The sequence below is a fragment of the Lepidochelys kempii genome, chromosome 28 (genome assembly GCF_965140285.1).
Source record: "Lepidochelys kempii isolate rLepKem1 chromosome 28, rLepKem1.hap1, whole genome shotgun sequence".
Taxonomy (NCBI): Eukaryota; Metazoa; Chordata; order Testudines; family Cheloniidae; genus Lepidochelys; species Lepidochelys kempii.
The window spans coordinates 7,089,158-7,109,370 of NC_136407.1; the positions used below are offsets into that span (position 1 = coordinate 7,089,158).

The window sequence follows — 20,213 nt, forward strand, 5'->3', positions numbered from 1 at the left end:
AGAAGCCTTTACAAAGGCTACTTAAAAATCCAGCAAGTACATAGCCAATATTCATAATTTCAAATACAAAAATGATACATGCATACAAATAGGATGAATAGATTCAGCAGAGCATAACCTTCACAGAGATTTGTTACATGGCATATGTAGCATGAAACATATTCCAGTTCTGTCATATACATACATTCATAAGCATATTTCCATAAAGCCTTGGGGGGGCGCACCGTCACAATATGAAGCAGTGTCTATGGGACAAAAGCGTGAACACTCTGGATGAGGTGGTGTCTCTAGCTGATGCCTTCAAGCAGAACCAGGCATCTATTGAGTGTAAACCACAGAAAGGGAAGTTTAAACCTGGTGGGAAGCAGAGTTCCCGTTTTACCCCTGGGAAAAAGGAGGGAGGCTGGGAAGCTGGGCACTCATCCCCCAAACTATTCCTCTAATCCCCATCCCAAACCTCCTGTGAAAACAGAAGAGCCAAAAAGGTGCTATCACTGTAATTCACCTGAGGCATAAATGCCCTGTTCTGAGAGGAAGCAGACAACAACTAGCCCGTGTTAATTATGCTGTCCTCAACACCGGCGCTGGATGCTTATCGTCTTGGTTTTGTGAGATTATCCTCTGCAGAAACCATAATAAACTTGGTCTGCTGAGAGAAAGGGGAAACTGAGGCACACAACCTCATCGCATTGATGGCTAAATGCCAAGATACCTACACTCTAGAAAACCTGAATATCTGTATTGAGCTAGTACCAGTTGGAAAAGCAGAAGGATTAACAATGCTGCACAGATACAAAGAGAGACTTTCTAGCAACCCAGAGATGGCATACTGGCTACTTTTGAGATCTTCAGACTAATCCAGAAAGTGTTAAAAGATACACAGAACTTTGCAAGAGCACATGTGGGAAACGCTACCAGGTTTAGCAACACTTGGGAGTTCTATGGTCAAAACCTAAGAAGGACCTTGGGCACACTGCCTCCGCATCAGACAGTGACTAACTCTCCTGTAGTAAACTAAGGGGGAGGTGTAGCACTCTGGATCCAAAAGCAACACAAGGGCACCCCCATAGTTACCGTGGTGATACGATTGCGATATGCTTTGTACAAAGTATGCCTTGGGAGGTATCATTCTGAAAGCCCTAATCTGTTCAACATTAATGTCTTGTTGGGTTGTTTGAAGCATTGCTACATGCGTTACTGAGAACGTTACGCTGTTGGGAACACCCACAACAAGCCTTTCAGTTACGACAAAGTAGCCACCATCTACAACCAGAGGGCACCAATGGCTCATCAACCCACCATCCACTAGCGCAGAGAATCATAGAATATCAGGGTTGGAAGGGACCTCAGGAGGTCATCTAGTCCAACCCCCTGCTCAAAAGCAGGACCCATCCCCAATTAAATCATCCCAGCCAGGGCTTTGTCAAGCCTGACCTTAAAAACTTCAAAGGAAGGAGATTCCACCACCTCCCTAGGTAACGCATTCCAGTGTTTCACCACCTTCCTAGTGAAAAAGTTTTTCCTAATATCCAACCTAAACCTCCCCCACTGCAACTTGAGACCATTACTCCTTGTCCTGTCCTCTTCTACCACTGAGAATAGTCTAGAACCATCCTCTCTGGAACTACCTCTCAGGTAGTTGAAAGCAGCTATCAAATCCCCCCTCATTCTTCTCTTCTGCAGACTAAACAATCCCAGTTCCCTCAGCCTCTCCTCATAACTCATGTGTTCCAGACCCCTAATCATTTTTGTTGCCCTTCGCTGGACTCTCTCCAATTTATCCACATCCTTCTTGTAGTGTGGGGCCCAAAACTGGACACAGTACTCCAGATGAGGCCTCACCAATGTCGAATAGAGGGGGACGATCACGTCCCTCGATCTGCTCGCTATGCCCCTACTTATACCTCCCAAAATGCCATTGGCCTTCTTGGCAACAAGGGCACACTGCTGGCTCATATCCAGCTTCTCATCCACTGTCACCCCTAGGTCCTTTTCCGCAGAACTGCTGCCTAGCCATTCGGTCCCTAGTCTGTAGCTGTGCAGTGGGTTCTTCCGTCCTAAGTGCAGGACCCTGCACTTATCCTTATTGAACCTCATCAGATTTCTTTTGGCCCAATCCTCCAATTTGTCTAGGTCCCTCTGTATCCTATCCCTGCCCTCCAGCATATCTACCACTCCTCCCAGTTTAGTATCATCCGCAAATTTGCTGAGAGTGCAATCCACACCATCCTCCAGATCATTTATGAAGATATTGAACAAAACCGGCCCCAGGACCGACCCCTGGGGCACTCCACTTGACACCGGCTGCCAACTAGACATGGAGCCATTGATCACTACCCGTTGAGCCCGACAATCTAGCCAACTTTCTACCCACCTTATAGAACACTTGGAGAAGGCATGTATGCCATGGGGGTGGATTAACACAGGTCACAAGAAGGATCTTTCTAGCAAGCTGGAAGAAGGTATAAAGAGAGAGAGTGACATCATCACTTGGGCTCTCACCTCCCTCCCATCTCAACATCTGGAGGGACATCTGGAAGACAAAGACTGAACTGGGGAGTTTGGTTCCAGGGTGGAAAAGGGGCCAGTTTGTGTATTGAGGAACTGTTACCTGCTTGCACCAGCTGCCAGGGTGAGAAAAGCTGTTTGAGCCAACTCTTGCTTAGAATAAAAGTTTAGATTTACAATGGGTGTTTCTATTTTTATTTCTTAGGATAACTAACTTTGACCTGTATGCTTACCACTTATAATCACTTAAAAATCTATCTTTCTATAGTTAACAAACTTATTTTAATGTTTTATCCTTACCAGGAGTTTGTCTAAAGCAGAGGTGGGCAAACTATGGCCCGCAGGCTACATCCGGCCCACAGGACTGTCCTGCTTGGCCCCTGAGCTCCCGGCTGGGGAGGCTCGCGCCCGGCCCCTCCCACGCTTCTCCCCCTCCCCTGCAGCTACGCCGCCGCTCTGTGGGGAGCGCCCTGGCCCGCCGCTCCTGCCAGCACCATGGCTTGCATCTGCCCACCTCCCAGGCTTTCTAATAAGCCTGTCCTGCCACTCTGAGTGGCATGGTAAGGGGGCGGGGAGCAGGGGAGTTGAGATAAGGGGCAGAGGGTCCTGGGGGGGCAGTCAGGGGACAGGGAGCAGGGGGTGGTTGAATGGGTGGAGGTTCTGGGGGGGGGCAGTTAGGGGATGCGAAAGGGGGGTTGGATAGGTGTGGGAGCCTTGGGGGGCCTGTCAGGGGGCAGGGGTGTGGATAGGGGTCGGGGCACTCAGGGGACAGGGATTGGGGGGGCGGAGTTAGATATGGGGCAAAGTCCCAGGGGGGCGGTCGGTCCCGGGAGGGGGCAGTCAGGGGACAAGGAGCAGGGGCGTTGGATGGGTTGGGGGCTCTGAGGGGGGCAGTAAGTGTGTGTGGGGTGTCATAACCATAGAGGTAGCCTAAATTTCTCCTTACCTGTAAGGGGTTAAGAAGCTCAAGTAACCTGTTTGGCACCTGACCAAAGGAACCAATGGGGACAAAAGGTACTTTCAAATCTGGTGGTGGGGGAGAGGTTTTGTTTTGGGTTCTTTGTTTCTGTGGCCGTATGCTCTTGGGACTAATTAGGACCAGACACCAATCCATGTTCTCCAAATCTTTGTGAGCAAGTCTCTCATATTTCAAACTTGTAAGTAACAGCCAGAGAAGGCGTATTAGTCTACCATTGTTTTCTCAACTTGTGAATTTTCGCTTTGCTAGAGGGAGGTTTATCCCTGTTTTGTTGTAACTTTGAAACTAAGGCTAGAGGGGGTTCCTCTGGGCTCTTCCAATTTTCTGCTACTCTGTAAGGTTAACTACCAGCCTAAGTTTACAGAGGTGGTTCTTTTACCTTTTTCTTTTTAAATAAAATCCTTCTTTTTAAGAACCTGACTGATTTTTCCATTGTTCTAAGACCCAGGGGTTTGGGTCTGTAGTCCCTTTGTAACCAATTGGTGAGGATATATGCTCAAGCCTTCCCCAGGAAAGGGGGTGTAGACTTGGGGGAATATTTTTGGGGAATAGGACTCAAAGTGGTCCTTTCCCTGAATGTTTGTTAAACCACTTGGTGGTGGCAGCGATCCCAAGGGAAGAAAGGAATCTGTGCCTGGGAAAGTTTTAACCTAAACTGGTAAGAATAAGCTTAGGGGGTCTTTCATGCGGGTCCCCACATCTGTACCCCAGAGTTCAGAGTGGGGAAGGAACCCTGGGGGTGGGGTGAGGGCCAGGTTTTTTGGGGAGGCACAGCCTTCCCTACCGGGCCCTCCATACCATTTCACAATCCCGATGTGGCCCTCAGGCCAAAAAGTTTGCCCACCCCTGGTCTAAAGTGCTTGAGAAATCTGCTCAGGTTACAAAGGCTGGGTCATGTCCACTTTCCTTTGACAAAGTGGCAAACTAGGTAATGAACTTACAGTAGCCAGGCTTCTGACCAGTGTAAAATGGGACAGTTCTGGGGTGCAAGGCTGGGGAGCTGGGGGGAATTGGCTGGAACCTATTGATGGTTCATGAGTGGCTGGGAGATCATTTTGTGTAACACAATTGGGTGTGTCCCTGTCTGTGGATGGCTGTGTACGTCCAGTGCCTGTCAAAGGCTTGGAGCTTCACATCAGCATCACAGTGTGAGGCAGCCTAGGTGGGTAGGTTTGGAGGGCTCAGAAGTCCCCGCAGTTCAGGTTTCACCCTGGGGACCCCATCACCCACAGGCAGTGCAATCCACACTAAGGCAGTTGGATATTTCAACACTGAAACCAAAACATTGTTCATGTTTAAGCTACAACCCCAAAGCCAATTAAATCTTCCTCTTTAGATTTCATGATTACTAAACCCTTCTCCTTCCCCCTCCTACCCAGATCGAGACCTCACTGGGGCTTTAATAAGCAGAAATTTAACAGCTTATCACTGAATAGTTTACAGTTAACAGTTTAGTTTCTTCAGACTTCCCAGAATGGGGAGGACACATTCAAGCAGAGTTTAAGGGACATTTAGATTTGGAGACGTTTTCTCTCTGGTGCGTTCCCTGTGTGCATTCCACAGGTGAACAACACTGGTGCGCACACACTGAGCCAGTCACACCCTACTATGATAGGAAAGCCAGGACATCTACCAGTCCATAAAAGGAAAGATAGACAATGGGACAAGGAACGCTGAAATGACGAGGGGTTGGAGGTCTCCAGCTCTCGGAGTGTTCGTACTCACGTACAGTAGGAGCAGCAGCTGTAGTCAAGAAACCAAGTGATTGGGCAGCTGGGCCAGCACTCCCCACTGCTGGGTTTTCCAAGTACAGGGAGACGGAAAAGGCTGCCAGAGCCTGTCACTGATGACATGACTTCCTTCCCCAGAGGGGATCAATCTTTCTTAGAGAACTTGTTGACTGGAAAGGTGAAAGAGTTCAGCCTGTATCGTGGTCTTTATGGTTGACAATTCCAGTTTACTCCACTTTATGGGGCGTCCCCTGAGATCTCTGGGCAAATCAGGGTGAAGTATGCCTGGGATACCGACAACATGAGCCAATCTTTGAATTAACATCATTTTGGAAAATTCTTCCCTAATCCAGCAGTTTTCTTAAAGTATCTGTTCATGAAAACCACATTCAGTGTAGATGTGTGGACCCCAAAGATAAAAATGAAAGAAAACTAGGCCAGTTTTGAGGATGTCTCCACAGCCTGGCCTAATGGTTCAATGGCTATGCTTTAATATCTGGCCTTTTCAAAAGGAAAGCGGTCTGACTACCCATAAAAATAACTGGTTGCAGATGTTTTTAACAAAAAGAACAAAACAAAAAACCTAGCAATGGCCTCATGCGTCCATCATCTTTCTTATAAACATATATGGACATCTCATCACAGAAGTCATGTCTTTCCTTTGCTAAGAAGAACTAGGGGAACTCGGTAACCCCTACACTCTACCTGGGTAAAAGGTTGCACAACTCTCTCCTTGAGGAGTTGTCCTCTTAACAGAAATTGACTTTAAAACTTGTCAGAATAAACTCCATTTGAAATGGAAATAATTAAAGTCTATACTGATACGTATTCTCATACACATGATTACTCTCCCATACTCCATCACCGCAACCTTTGGAGTATGGTTTTATTTCAGAATTCCTTAGTAATAAGGGGTAAAATACCTCAAATAAGATTTTAAGGATTAGCTACTATTTCCTGAAGTACTAATGAAAAGAGAAATATAATCAGAAATATACTGGAAAGATGGAAGTTATCACATAATTAGTCTCTTGTTCATTAACAAATAATGAACTTTATGTTATTGTTATCAGGGACAATGAAATTAAATATGATCAAAGATTACGCAATCTTATAAAATGTTACCTTCCTTTCGTTCCATTTAATACCAATTTCCACCAAGTGAACCCTTCTGTAAGCGTGTGGTTTACACCCATACAGGTGCCTTTCTTTTCTGGAAGTTAATTTATCTCTGGCTTTTCTGCCATAAGTGTTGGTGGAAGGGGTCTCACACTGTGTGGGAAGGCTTGCAACATGAGAAAAACCAATTCTACTCTATTTTCATACTTTTAATCTTTCCAAGTAGCTGGAGCTGGAGATGTGACGCAAAGACATAAAACACAAGACCAAAACTAAGAGACTAAAGCATAAAATCAGGACTCAGCATTCATATATCCTGCAGTCTGACCTTGGAGCTTGACAGACTCATTCCCTAATGGGTTACCATCACTTACACAGAAGGAAAGTCCTTATTGTCCAACAACACAGACACATTGGGATCCATGAGGAAGGAATGTCCTGAGAAAAAGAAAGGGTGCCTTCACTTTGCTTTGTGAAACTTTGGATTCAAACGGTAAAGGACAATTGCTCTCAATCTAACCATGGCATCTTTGGGACTCTAATCAATGCCACTGAACTAGGGAGTTGTGTTCTAAACACAGGTTTACTTGGACCATAGCTCACCACAGCTTTCATCTCTGCAGTGAAAACCCACTACTGGGTGCCTGCTGTTTTTACGTGCGTTCTTGCCAAATCCTTGGTCATGATGGGGGCAAATTGACATTTCTCTGGAGAAGAATCCTTTACCAACCATCCAAAATCTCAGAAGTGCCGGCAAGGAATGGCCTCCCCAAACATGCCCAGTTTATTTCTTTAATCTGATGGAACAGGTCTAAATTAGAAACTAAATATACGTCTGGATGAGAATCACTATACTGTACAAGATGTGGGGGGTTTATTCAAGAAGCATAAACTTTCTGCAGCTGTCCCACATTAAAACACTCATTTCATTTTATACACATTGGAAGCATTACAAAGAGTGTGTTTAACAACAACAACAACAAAAAACGCTTCTATTTCCTCCACATCTGCATTGCTAGAGACAGTACTTCTCTCTGTTAGGATTAGCTAGGAGATATCTTCAGGAGTAACAACCTCTAGGGCCTGGGTAACAACTAGGGTTGTCAACCCTGCCATAGTGGCTGGAAGTCTCCCAGAATTGGCCTCAATCTCCTCTGTCTCCTAGGTGCAGGGATGGCCAGGGGGTCTTGGCACACTGCTCCTGCCCAGAGCGCCCACTCCACAGCTCCCATTGGCCGGGAACTGTGGCCAATGGGAGTTGCGGGGGCGGTGACTGCAGGGAGGGGCAGCGCGCAGAGCCGCTTGTCACTGGATCTCAGTCACAACTGAGGATACCAAATTCAGGACGAACTGCTCAGAAATAGGGCAGACACACCCCAAAACTGGTGGTTATTCTCCCATAAGATATACCAGACCAGCAAGAAATGTAAACTTCTGTTTTGCCACACTGGTTAACAAGAACTCAGAAAAGCAGTTTCCATAGGTATTCCAGTCTTTGTAGCACCAAAACCCAAAAACACTAAACTTAATGATGAGTGGTTATTTAAAACCAATTTCATCAAGCAAAGGGTTTTTCGGATTCCAAAGGACAAGCCACACCCCCAGGTCAATATATAACTCAGATCTAACCCAATAATCACGCTGTTGCCAGTGCTTTAGTATCTCAAATCTAAAGGTTTATTTGTAAAAAAAAAAAAAAAAAAAAAAGAAAGAGATGACAGTTAGACCTGGTTAAAAAAATCAAATACATAAATAATTGCAATATTCTTGGATTAGGCTTGTAACTGTGATGGAATAAACTGATGCCTTAAGTCAAGTCTCTGGTTGCTTCCAAATCATTGGAAGGTCCTCAGGCCCTTGGTGAGAATACTCCCATTAGTATAAGTTCATAGTCCAGAGGTTTGAGCAGGAAAGAGGCGAAATAGAGATGTTTCCAGGGTCTTCTATAGCTTCTGCCAAATGAAAGGAAACCCATTGTTCTAGTTTGCAGAAAATTACAAGTAACAAGATGGGGTCTGGAGTCACGTGGGCAAGTCTCATGTCTATGCATTATTTGCTTATGCCTTGCCTACACTCCCAAGTTTTGTCGCCAAAACTGCTCTACGTCGACCCAACCAGTGAGTGCATACACACTGCAAGGCGACTTTTGTCAGGGAAAATGCCCGGTTTTGGCGACAAAATACATCCACCTTCAAGAGAGATGTATGTCTTTTTCCTCTACGTTTTTGTCGACAAACTGCAAGTGTAGACACCACGCTTCATTTCATCGCTTTCATTGACCTTCAGGAGGTGTCCCACAATGCCCATCCTGACCGTTCTGGTCAGTGGTTTGAACTCCACTGCCCTGTAACCAGGTAAACAACCATCTGTCCCTCCCTCTTAGAAGCCCCAGGAATTTTTGAACTTCCGTTTCCTGTTTGCTCAGTGTGGAGAGGTCTCATCACTTCTTCCCAGGTGACCATGGCGGATTATTGCAGTGAACGCTGTCCCCCCTGGACCACTGCGGAGCTGTTGGATCTGCTCAGTGTACGGGGAGAGGAGGCTGTGCAGTCCCAGCTGCTCTTGAGCCATAGGGATTGGGATATCTACTGGCAGATTTCTCGAGGCTTGTGTGAAAAGGGTTATGATCAGGACACACTGCAGTGCAGAGCAAAGATAAAGGAGCTGAGGCAGGCGTACCATAAGATGCATCCGATGAAGTGAGCTGTAGCTCACGAAAGCTTATGCTCAAAATAAATTGGTTAGTCTCTAAGGTGCCACAAGTCCTCCTTTTCTTTTTGCGAATACAGCTGTTACTCTTTTTGCTAACATGGCTGTTACTCTGAAACTTTTGTGAGTGTTTATTTTAATTTCCCTGTAACCAGCTCTCTCAATTTGGTGTAGTTCCTCTTTCTGAAGTTAAATGCTACCACAGTGGGCTTCTTTGGTATCTCCTCCCTCACAAGGACATTCCATTTAATTACATTATGGTCTCTATTACCAAGTGGTTCAGCTGCATTCCCCTCTTGGACCCGATCCCGTGTGCCATTTAGGACTAAATCAAGACTTGCCTCTCCCCTTATAGGTTCCAGGGCTAGCTTATGCAGCCATTAATGGTTCCTAAAAACTTCATCTCTGCATCCCGTCCTGAGGGACATGTACCCAGTAAATATGGGGATACTTGAAGTCCCCAATTATTGAATTCTCTATTTTATAGCCTCTCTAATCTCCCTATATCCACATATCTATTCAGGGGACACCATCACAGGGCCTAATAACATCAGCCACACTATCAGAGGCTCGTTCACCTGCACATCCACCAATGTGATATATGCCATCATGTGCCAGCAATGCCCCTCTGCCATGTACATCGGTCAAACTGGACAGTCTCTACGTAAAAGAATAAATGGACACAAATCAGATGTCAAGAATTATAACATTCATAAACCAGTCGGAGAACACTTCGATCTCTCTGGTCACTTGATCTCTGACCTAAAAGTCGCAATATTACAACAAAAAGACTTCAAATCCAGACTCCAGCCAGACACTGCTGAATTGGAATTCATTTGGAAACTGGATCCAATTAACGTAGGCTTGAATAGAGACTGGGAGCGGATGGGTCATCACACAAAGTAAAACTATTTCCCCATGTTTATCCCCCCCCCACTGTTCCTCACACCTTCTTGTCAATGGTGGAAATGGCCCCCCTTGATTATCACCTCAAAAGGTCCCCCCCCCCCTCTCCTGCTGGTAATAGCTCACCTCACCCCAGCACTCTCCTTACAGTGGGTCGGGTCACACCCATTGTTTCCTGTTCTGTGTATATAAATCTCCCCCCTGTATTTTCCACGGCACACGTCCCATGCAGTGGGCTGCAGCTCACCGACGCTCATGCTCAAATAAATGGGTTCGCCTCTCAGGGGCCAGGAGTCCTCCTGTCCTTTCTGCGAGGACAGACGAACAGGGCCGCTGCTCCGAAACGCGTCCCATTGAGGATCCTCCTCCCACCAAGCTCAGTCAGACCTGCGGTCAGCCACCGCCCCATTTAAAACCAGGCGGGGGCGGGGCCGGGTTAGGCGGGGGTGGGAAGCAGAGGGGGCGGGGCCGGGGGGGCGGTTGGACGCGGGGGCGGGGCTAGGAGGACGGTTCGACACGGGGGCGGGGCCGGGGGGACGGTTGGACGCGGGGGCGGGGCTAGGAGGACGGTTGGAGGCGGGGGCGGGGCCGGGGGGGCGCTTGACGCGGGGGCGGGGCTAGGAGGACGGTTGGAGGCGGGAGCGGGGCCGGGGGGCGGTTGGACCCGGGGGCGGGGCCGGGGGGCGGTTGGACGCGGGGGCGGGGCCGGAGGGGCGGTTGGACCCGGGGGCGGGGCCGGGGGGACGGTTGGACACGGGGGCGGGGCTAGGAGGACGGTTGGACACGGGGGCGGGGCCCGGGGGGACGGTTGGACCGGGGGCGGGGCTAGGAGGACGGTTGGACTCGGGGGCGGGGCCGGGGGGGCGGTTGGACCCGGGGGCGGAGCTAGGAGGACGGTTGGACGGGGGGGCGGTTGGACCCCGGGGGCGGGGCTAGGAGGACGGTTGGACGCGGGGGCGGGGCCGGGGGGACGGTTGGACCCGGGGGCGGGGCTAGGAGGACGGTTGGACGCGGGGGCGGGGCCGGGGGGCGGTTGGTTCGAGCCCCTGCGGGCGGGGCGCGCGGGCACCAGAGTCCGCCTGAGGCGCGGGAAGGCGTCGGCGGGGGCGGGTCAGGCTGACCCCGGGGCCCGCCCTGCCCTGGGCCGGAGGAGGCGGAAGCGGCGCCCGGGGCAGGCTGGGAGATGTAGTGCTTGACTCCCCCGGGAGCGGAAGTGACGTCGGAGGGGGGGAGGCGGAGCCGCGCTGGGCTCGCGCGGGGCCGGGGAGCGGTTGCGGCCGTTGGAGCTCTGGGCATGCGCAGATCGCGGGGGGGGGGCGGCGCGGCGCGAGACCTTCGTTAACCCCCCCGTGCCCGGCCCGGGCCCCGCTCCCGCCGGAGCCGCCCTGGGGCCGCCCCGGGCTCCGCCCGCCCCGCTGCGGCGCTGCAGCCTCCAGGTACCGGAGCGAGCCCCGGGGGGGCCGGGCGGTGACTCTGCCCCGGGTCCGGGGGGGGACCCGGCCTCCCGCAGCGCCGGGATCTGCCTCCGGGGGGGGGCCGGGCGGGGGGAGACCGGGGGGGGCAGGGAGAGGGGGGGTGGGGGGTGACTGGGGGGGTCAGGAGAAGGGGGGGCGGGGGGAGACCGGGGGGGGCAGGGGGAGACCGGGGGGAGCAGGAGGAGGGGGGAGACCGGGGGGGGCAGGGGGAGGGGGGCGGGGGGAGCAGGGGGAGGGGGGCAGGAGGAGGGGGGCGGGGGGAGACCGGGGGGGGCAGGAGGAGGGGGGCGGGGGGAGACCGGGGGGGCAGGAGAAGGGGGGCGGGGGGAGACCGGGGAGGGACAGGAGAAGGGGGGGCGGGGGGAGACCGGGGGGGGCAGGAGAAGGGGGGCGGGGGGAGACCGGGGGGGCAGGAGAAGGGGGGCGGGGGGAGACCGGGGAGGGACAGGAGAAGGGGGGGCGGGGGGAGACCGGGGGGAGCAGGAGAAGGGGGGCGGGGGGAGACCGGGGGAGGACAGGAGAAGGGGGGGCGGGGGGAGACCGGGGGAAATCTTGGCGCAGCCCGGACGTGGCCGGGGGGGGGGAGGAGCCGGGGCCCCCCGGGGACCGGGGAGAGGCGGGGGGGGCCGAGATCCCCTCGGATTTACCGCTGCCCCCTCCCCTGGGACCCCCCGCTCCCGCCCTGCCCCCTTTCTGTCCCCACAGCAGCGAGGGGGAGCCCGGGGGAGCCCTCCCGGTGCTGCAGGGCCCCTCACAAAATCCGGGGTCCGGGAGCGGCGGAGCCCCCGGCTGAGGTCGGGCTCCTGTCACGCCGGGCTCTGCACAGACCCTGACCGAGGTCGGGGCCCCCTTGGGACAGGGGCTGCGCAGACCCCCCGGGTACCCCCACCTGCCATTCGACGCCCGCCGCTGGCCCATGCCGCCGGCTCGGGCGCCCAGGGCTCGGGCGAAGGGGCTGGTTCGTGACAGGGCAGGGGTCTGGGCTCGGGCTGGAGGACCCTGCGAGGTGGGAGGGGGCCAGGCCTTGGGCTGCAGCCCAAGCCGGACCATGGACACCCCCATTCAACAGCCCCGCAGCCTGAGCCCTGTGAGCCCCTGTCCGCGGGCACGGGCCGGCCGCCGGTGCCCACCTGCAGGGTAGACGTGCCCACAGCGACCGAGGGTCCTTGCCACAAAAACCCCAAAGGCTAAATCGGGAAATGGTGGGTGGCTGCTCTCCGTTTTACAGATGGGGAAACTGAAGCTCAGAGAGCTGAAGTAATTTGCTCAATTTTTCTTAGAGCATCTGGGGAGAAACTGGGATCTGAATCCAGATTGTTTGAATTCTTGCCTCTCCCCTTGACCCCAAGCCCAGCGTGTGTGTGCACGGCGTTGTTCTGGTCTGTGTTTGCCTCGCACTGGCTTCCAAGGGAGGCTGTGACATTTCCTTCATGGGAGGGTTTGAAGACCAGGTTACCCAGGCTGTCCGTGACAGAGCTAGAAAGAGATCCCAGTTTGAGTGCTGTTTGGGGTACTGAAGGTCTCTGCCACGCCGGTGTTTTAGGCACTGGTGCAAACCCTTAGTACAGACACAATTTACACTAGTGCAGTCTGATTGGCACGGGTGCACCATGTCCCAGTCGGACGGTTTGGGGTGGGGAGGGGGACAGTGACCTCACTGAGGCCTGGGGCTGGCTGAACGGTGCAGCTGGTAACGGAGGGGCAGCAGTGAGTGCTGGAGGTACGAGCCAGGAGCACAGCCCCACACGACTGGACACTGACTTCTCCTGACCCAGGGGACACCCCCCCAGCTGTGTGCAGGGACTGCAGCTGAGCTGCCCTGCCAGGACAGCCTGTGCCTCCATGGACAAACCACCTCTTCCCGCAGCCTAATACAGTGGGGTCTGGGGACCTTTCCAAGCTGCAGGTGAGGGGGCTCTGGAGTTTGCAAGGTGCATTTCTAGCTCTGTCACTGACCCGCTTGGTGACCTTGGGGAAGTCCCAGCCCCTCTCTGTTTTCCTCCTACCCATTGTCTACTTGGATTGTGATCGCTTTGGGGGAAGGACTGTCCCTCTCTGTCTGTGCAGTGCCCAGCACAATGGGGGTGCTGATCTCAGTCAGGCTCTCTGCCATGTGCAGCACAATGGGGCCCTGATCGCCGTCAGTGTCTGGGCAACGCAAGGCAGTTTATAGACTCATGGACTTTAAGGCCAGAAGGGACCATCCTGATCATCTAGTCTGAGCTCCTGCACATCGCAGGCCACAGAGCCTCCCTGTAGTAGACCCCTAACCTCTGGCTGAGTTAATGAAGTCCTCAAATCATGATTTACAGACTTTGACTTACAAAAAAATCCACCGTTTACACAAGTTTAAACCTCCAAATGACTCATGCCAGGCCCCACCTACCTGAAAGGAGGTGGTAGAATCTCCTTCCTTAGAGGTTTTTAAGGTCAGGCTTGACAAAGCCCTGGCTGGGATGATTTAACTGGGAATTGGTCCTGCTTTGAGCAGGGGGTTGGACTAGATGACCTTCTGGGGTCCCTTCCAACCCTGATATTCTATGATTCTATGAAAGGGGATTCCAAAGAGGATGGCTCTAGACTGTTCTCAGTGGTAGCAGACAACAGAACAAGGAGTAATGGTCTTAAGTTGCAGTGGGGGAGGTTTAGGTTGGATATTAGGAAAAACTTTTTCCCTAGGAGAGTGGTGAAGCACTGGAATGCGTTACCTAGGGAGGTGGTGGAATCTCCTTCCTTAGAAGTTTTTAAGGTCAGGCTTGACAAAACCCTGGCTGGGATGATTTAATTGGGGATCGGTCCTGCTTTGAGCAGGGGGTTGGACCAGATGACCTCCTGAGGTCCCTTCTAACCCTGATATTCTATGATTCTCATCCCCGTGAGGAAAAACAAACTACAGGCTGCCTGGGAAGGTCCCTTCAAGGTTGTCAAGCAGCTAAATGAGGTAAACTGTGTGGTGGAGCTGTCAAACCGGGCACATCAGCGCCGGGTGTTCCATGTGAATATGATGAAGCCATAGTATGACAGGGGGGATGTGGTGCTGGCTGTGAGCGGATATTGGGAGGAGCAGGGAGATGACCCTTTAGTAGATCTGTTCCCTGCGACCAGAGCTGGTTCACCCCTGGAAACAATTCCCCTCTCGGATCAGCTAACTCCTGCCCAGCAAGCTGAGATCAGAGGGGTCCTGCATCTGTACCGACAGCTGTTTTCCAACCAGCCTGGACACACTAATCTGACTGTCCACCGGGTGCAGACAGGATCACATTCCCCTGTAAAAAGAAAAGGAGGACTTGTGGCACCTTAGAGACTAACCAATTTATTTGAGCATGAGCTTTCGTGAGCTACAGCTCACTTCATTGGATGCATACCGTGGAAACTGCAGTGGACTTTATATATACACAGAGAATATGAACCAATACCTCCTCCCACCCCACTGTCCTGCTGGTAATAGCTTATCTAAAGTGATCATCAAGTTGGGCCATTTCCAGCACAAATCCAGGTTTTCTCACCCTCCACCCCCCCACACAAATTCACTCTCCTGCTGGTGATAGCCCATCCAAAGTGACAACTCTCCACACAATGTGCATGACAATCAAGTTGGGCCATTTCCTGCACAAATCCAGGTTCTCTCACCCCCCCCCACCCCCCTCCCAAAAACCACACACACAAACTCACTATCCCGCTGGCAATAGCTCATCCAAAGTGATCACTCTCCCCACAATGCGCATGATAATCAAGGTGGGCCACCCCCAGCACAAATCCAGGCCTTCTCACCCCCGCCACCTCCATACACACACACACTCACTTTCCTGCTGGTAATAGCTCATCCAAACTGACCACTCTCAAAGTTTAAATCCAAGTTAAACCAGAACATCCGGGGGGGGGGGGGGGGTAGGAAAAAACAAGGGGAAATAGGCTACCTTGCATAATGACTTAGCCACTCCCAGTCTCTATTTAAGCCTAAATTAATAGTATCCAATTTGCAAATGAATTCCAATTCAGCAGTTTCTCGCTGGAGTCTGGATTTGAAGTTTTTTTGTTTTAAGATAGCGACCTTCATGTCTGTGATTGCGTGACCAGAGAGATTGAAGTGTTCTCCGACTGGTTTATGAATGTTATAATTCTTGACATCTGATTTGTGTCCATTTATTCTGGTGGATGTGATAAGTCTTCTTATTTTCATTGCTTGGTCATTGATTTCGGATAGCTTTCCTTACCAATTTTCTACAATTCTGATCTTCTAACTTCCATATATTTTATTTGGAGAGTGTTGGGATTCCTACTAGGGAGCCACCAGCAGGGCCCAGAGATAGCCCCATCTCCTATATCAAGCTCTGGCTAGTAGGTATGTGATAAATGTGAAGAACCTGCCTCTGTCTGTCAGTTGGAAGACACAAATGTCTCTCTTTCTACCCTCTGATGCCTCCTGGCTGCTCTAAGCAAGGTCGGGGTGGGGCTCTGTTAACATGTGCCTCCTGGAACTTCTATTTACCTGGTGCTGCTGTTCTGTGAATAGTGAGATTGTGACTGGGGCAGTAGGTACTGTTGGACTCTTGCTCTTTCATGGGCCGGTGACCTTCAAGGAGGTGGCTGTGTATTTCACCAGGGAATAGGGGACTCTGCTGGACCGAACTCAGAGATCCCTCGACAGGGATGTCATGCAGGAGAACTATGAGATGGTGGTCTTGCTGGGTAAGGAGTCCTGTCCTCTCAGTTAATAGAAGCCTGAGTAGTAATAACGTCATACATTTATTCATCACACAAGTTTTGACAAGTTTTCTTGCCCCCCTTTTTTGCCTTACTCCTACCCATGAGTATAACTTTTGGACATGTGCTTTTTTGGTGCCATCAGTCGTTTTAAAAATTGCATTTAATGTATCCTTATTGGCTACATTAATAACTGTAGCTTTCCTCATTTTAAGAGGAAAATATGCCGCCTGTAGAATTCTAAATTCAGTAAATAGGTGTATGACTCATGCATGGTTTGTGTGACAGTCCGATGAGCTCAACTTTTGATAGGAGAGCGTATAATGTTGCCATTCAGGACCCCATGTGTGAAGGAGTACAGAGCCATGGGAGTGAAGGAAATGGGGGGGGGGGGAGTAGATAATTCTGGAGTACCAGAACAGGGTGTGTGCAGGGTTAGAGCTAAGAAGCAGCAGGGAGGGATGAGGTAGTGAGACATGAGGAGAGAACACAAGAAGCTCCCAAGGTGCTGGGAGGTGGGGATGGCTGAGAATAATGGGAAGAAGAGGATTGGAGTGTGGATGAAGGACACCTAGGAAGTGGGCTGGGTGGGTCAGTGGAAGGGAGGACAGGTTTGGGGATGTAGAGCTGTGGGGGATCCAGACCTTTAACCCCGAATGCCTACCCAGGCCATGTTGCTTTAGAGCCTCCACTCCAGTTTTATTTCTGTTCAGTTTCACTTCATTATACATTTTTCTCCCCAAATATTATTTTATCACGCGCTATCTCAGAGTCACTCATTACCCCCTCCCCATCTCTATGCACAGGGACCCAGGCTCAAACGGGCACTTTGTTGATGATGTCACAGTGGTAGTTTCGGCTGGAAATTTTTTACAGATATAAGATTACATAGTGGGGTACAACTTGCCCCTTCTACATGGCTACTCAAAGTTAATTGAGAAGATGAAATTTGGTGAAACACACAAACTTGATTTAATACAGTTAGAATTGATATCATAGGCAAGGATCAATACACATAACGATTCGAGTAAGATAAGTATAGTAAAGAGGGTCTAGCACTGTGAACACTTACAAGTTATGGACACCATTGGAAACAAAGATGGAGGGGCAAGGGAGGCGGTCAAAAGGGAGGCCCTGCTTCAGTTTACATTGTCTCGGGGATCTGACAAAATGGAAAAATGGTAACTGGGAGAGGTAATTTATTCACTTTTTTACGGTAATAGTATACCATATGTGCTCCTTTACTCTGATTGCAATAATGTCAATCGCTGCCCCAACTGATACGCGGCTTTGGGAAGTCCATAATTAAGTATCCAGCATCAGGGCTGTCCCTGGCCATTTTGGTGCCCTACATAGCCCCCTTGCAGGTGGGGGCGGGGAGGGTGCTGGACCAGGCCTCCATAGGGGGGGCAGAAGCAGCCTTGGAGGGTAGGCGGGAACCGCCCCCCAGAAGGAGCTGGCAGTGCGGAGTGGGTTGGGGCCGGGTTGCTCCACTTCCTGCCACCCGGTGAGTACAGGGCAGGTCTGAGCCCACAGTCATGGGGCGGTGGGAAGTGGAATAACCCGTCCGCAGCCCGCAGCGCTCTGCTCTTCTGGCTCCCAGCCAAAGGGTAGGGGGAAACTACCCCCAGTCACCGGTGTCACGGAGCGGGCTAGGGTCGGGTTACTCCACTTACTGCCGCCTGGTGAGTGCAGGGCACCAGACCACTGCTGCAGTACTCCGGGGAAGGGGTGGAGTGGGGGTGGGGGCGGGGGCGGGGAAGGAATGGAGTCAGGGTCAATAGGAGTGAGAGTTTGGAGAGAGTCTTGTCCCCCCTCTCCCCATCTGCAGCAGCCACAAGCTGTCTTCCCTCCAGGCTCCTTGGATCTTTGAGCCTGGCCCTTCTGAGGTTGCACGGCCCAGTTCTTGTTTCTTACATTCTCCTTTTCTGGAAGCAATAGAGGGTGTTGCTCCCAAATTTTGTGTTTAATTCCCCAGCCTACTCCACATAGTGGGGGCGTTTAACTCTCCCTCCTATTACACCTGAGTCAGTAGATTTCCTAATTCCCCAAAATGTGCTTTTGCGATGTCACAGTTCTGGGGTAGCTAAGCTTTTGACCTGCCTCCATGGTCTGCTCAAGGAATGCCCTCTCAGGTATCAGGCCTCTACCCAGCCCCTCTCTATGGGTCGGGACCCATATGCCTCTCCTTTTTGACCAGGGTTGAGGATTGTAGCTTGTCTTCCACAGTGTTCACTGGACTAAAGTCCAGTTCCTGTGCTTTGCTTTCTCTCCAAGGGCAGTGAGCTCTGTGTGTGTGTGTGTCATAGAGGTGGGTATTTTAGTGATACATGTATGATGCCAATACACACCTCAGTTTCCCTCTGTGATTGGTATTGCTATGATTATAAAGAGCAGGAAACATGAGGTGTTTTGTCACGTAGCTGTCATGGGGTGATATGAATGGATCATTAAGGACTAGCTGGGACCAGCCTACATCAATGGAATACCCGACAGAGACAAGGGAATAATTGTCACCTGTCCATGGGAGGATCTCTGCTTGGCTGAGTGAAGCATACATGGACTCGTTATGTTTTTGGGAGCAGGAAGAACTGGGCTCACAGACGTAGGGAGCTCTGCTGGAGCGAAGACTAATGGACAGGCACAGTGAAAGGAAACCAAACTGTTTTCTACAGCAGCATGGCTCAAGGGCATTGGCCAGTATGGATTGTATTGTCTTCTTCGCTTCTCTGTCCTAATCTAAGGACTTTCCAATGCTGTGTTTAACTTGACTAATAAATCCTGCTGTGTTTTAAAAGTCTGCCCAGTGTCACAGGAAAAACTTGCTCTGTGCATTGAACGAGGAACAGTCTCTGAAGAGGAGTGTCGTTCAGCTGGACCTGCTGGGCAGAGCTCACAGGTTGGAATAGGAGCGTTGAAGCCAGAGGCTCAGTCTCTGGTGTTGAAGCTCCACGGCCCATCCTTGTGGAAGAGTGGGACCACTTGGGAGTTTTGTGCACTCGAGGCACCTCCCAAGGACTGTTTATAAGCCTGGGCATTGCACAGATCCTATGGATCCATGACAGTGTGCCTGTTGTGCCTGATGGGGAAAAGATATAAAACAAGAAAAGCATCTAAATGTGTATTTACCATTGTCCCCTCGTCAGTCCTCTTGGGAATCCCTGATCCGTTCCAAAGTGTATTAAAACCTTCCTTAAAGGCTTACCTCTTGGTTATCAGGTCATGTCAGTTTTGTCAGAGGGCTTTCCATTCACCCTCCCACTTCCCTGGTTCTTGTCAGGTAGACAGCAAGTGGCAAAAGACCAGAAGTCTGAAGCGCAGACAATGCAATGTTTATTGGGATTAGTTTCCAAGCAAGCATATTCTGAAGCCGTTCACACCAGTCAGACCTATAGAGTCTGTTACCCAGTGTTCCCCTGCCCAGCTTTAATGCCACAGAGTGTTTACCCTGCATCCCTCTTCAAAATTCTGAGACCACAGAGCCTTGCCTTGCCTGTGTCTCTGTTCCCCATTCCCTGTTCCCACCCCTTAGCAAGCATCATTCCAAATTCCCTTCCCCTTCCTGTTTGACCCCAATTTCTATAGTAATATTCTCAACTATAGCTTAGCTGGTCATTTCACTGAAATTTAACTTAACCAATCCTAACATAATGTAATATAATTCTCTATCCAATTATATCCCACTAATTAACTTCCACCTAGCAAAATTAATTATACAGCAGACAGAAACAATTAGTGAACCAGGCAGATTAACAATAGAAAAGTGGGGGCCATAAAGATAAAACATAAGAAATGAGGGTTTCACAACCATTGATAATGAAGTGATTTCTTGCCAGACAGGATGCTATCCAACTAAGTTTTCTTTAACCATCTTAAGATCCATTTCTTTATCTGGTGGTGATGGGCACTATCCAGACAGGATCGGCTTCCTAACAGCCGAATACCACCTTATTTCAATGTGACTGGTTTGGGATGTGAAAATGTGCCCATACACTTCCAGACTTACGGCTGCCCCTACTGCTTAGCCAAAGGCCTTAGCCTAAGAACAAGGCCTCGGACTATCCTAGTGAGAGAAGGCCATAA

General features: G+C 50.9%; 2 protein-coding genes across 2 annotated transcripts in view; one reads left to right on the forward strand and one right to left on the reverse strand.

The window, feature by feature from the left end:
* The window catches only part of LOC140904241 (uncharacterized), a 283,075-nt gene that overhangs the window by 164,953 nt on the left and 97,909 nt on the right, over nucleotides 1-20,213 (reverse strand). The gene's annotated exons all lie outside the window — the stretch shown is intronic.
* Nucleotides 15,495-20,213, forward strand: part of LOC140904261 (uncharacterized) — a 55,946-nt gene continuing 51,227 nt past the window's right edge. The window contains 1 exon segment of the mRNA XM_073326756.2: nucleotides 15,495-16,115. Coding sequence (XP_073182857.1) covers nucleotides 15,890-16,115 — 226 coding nt within the window. The 5' untranslated portion in view covers nucleotides 15,495-15,889.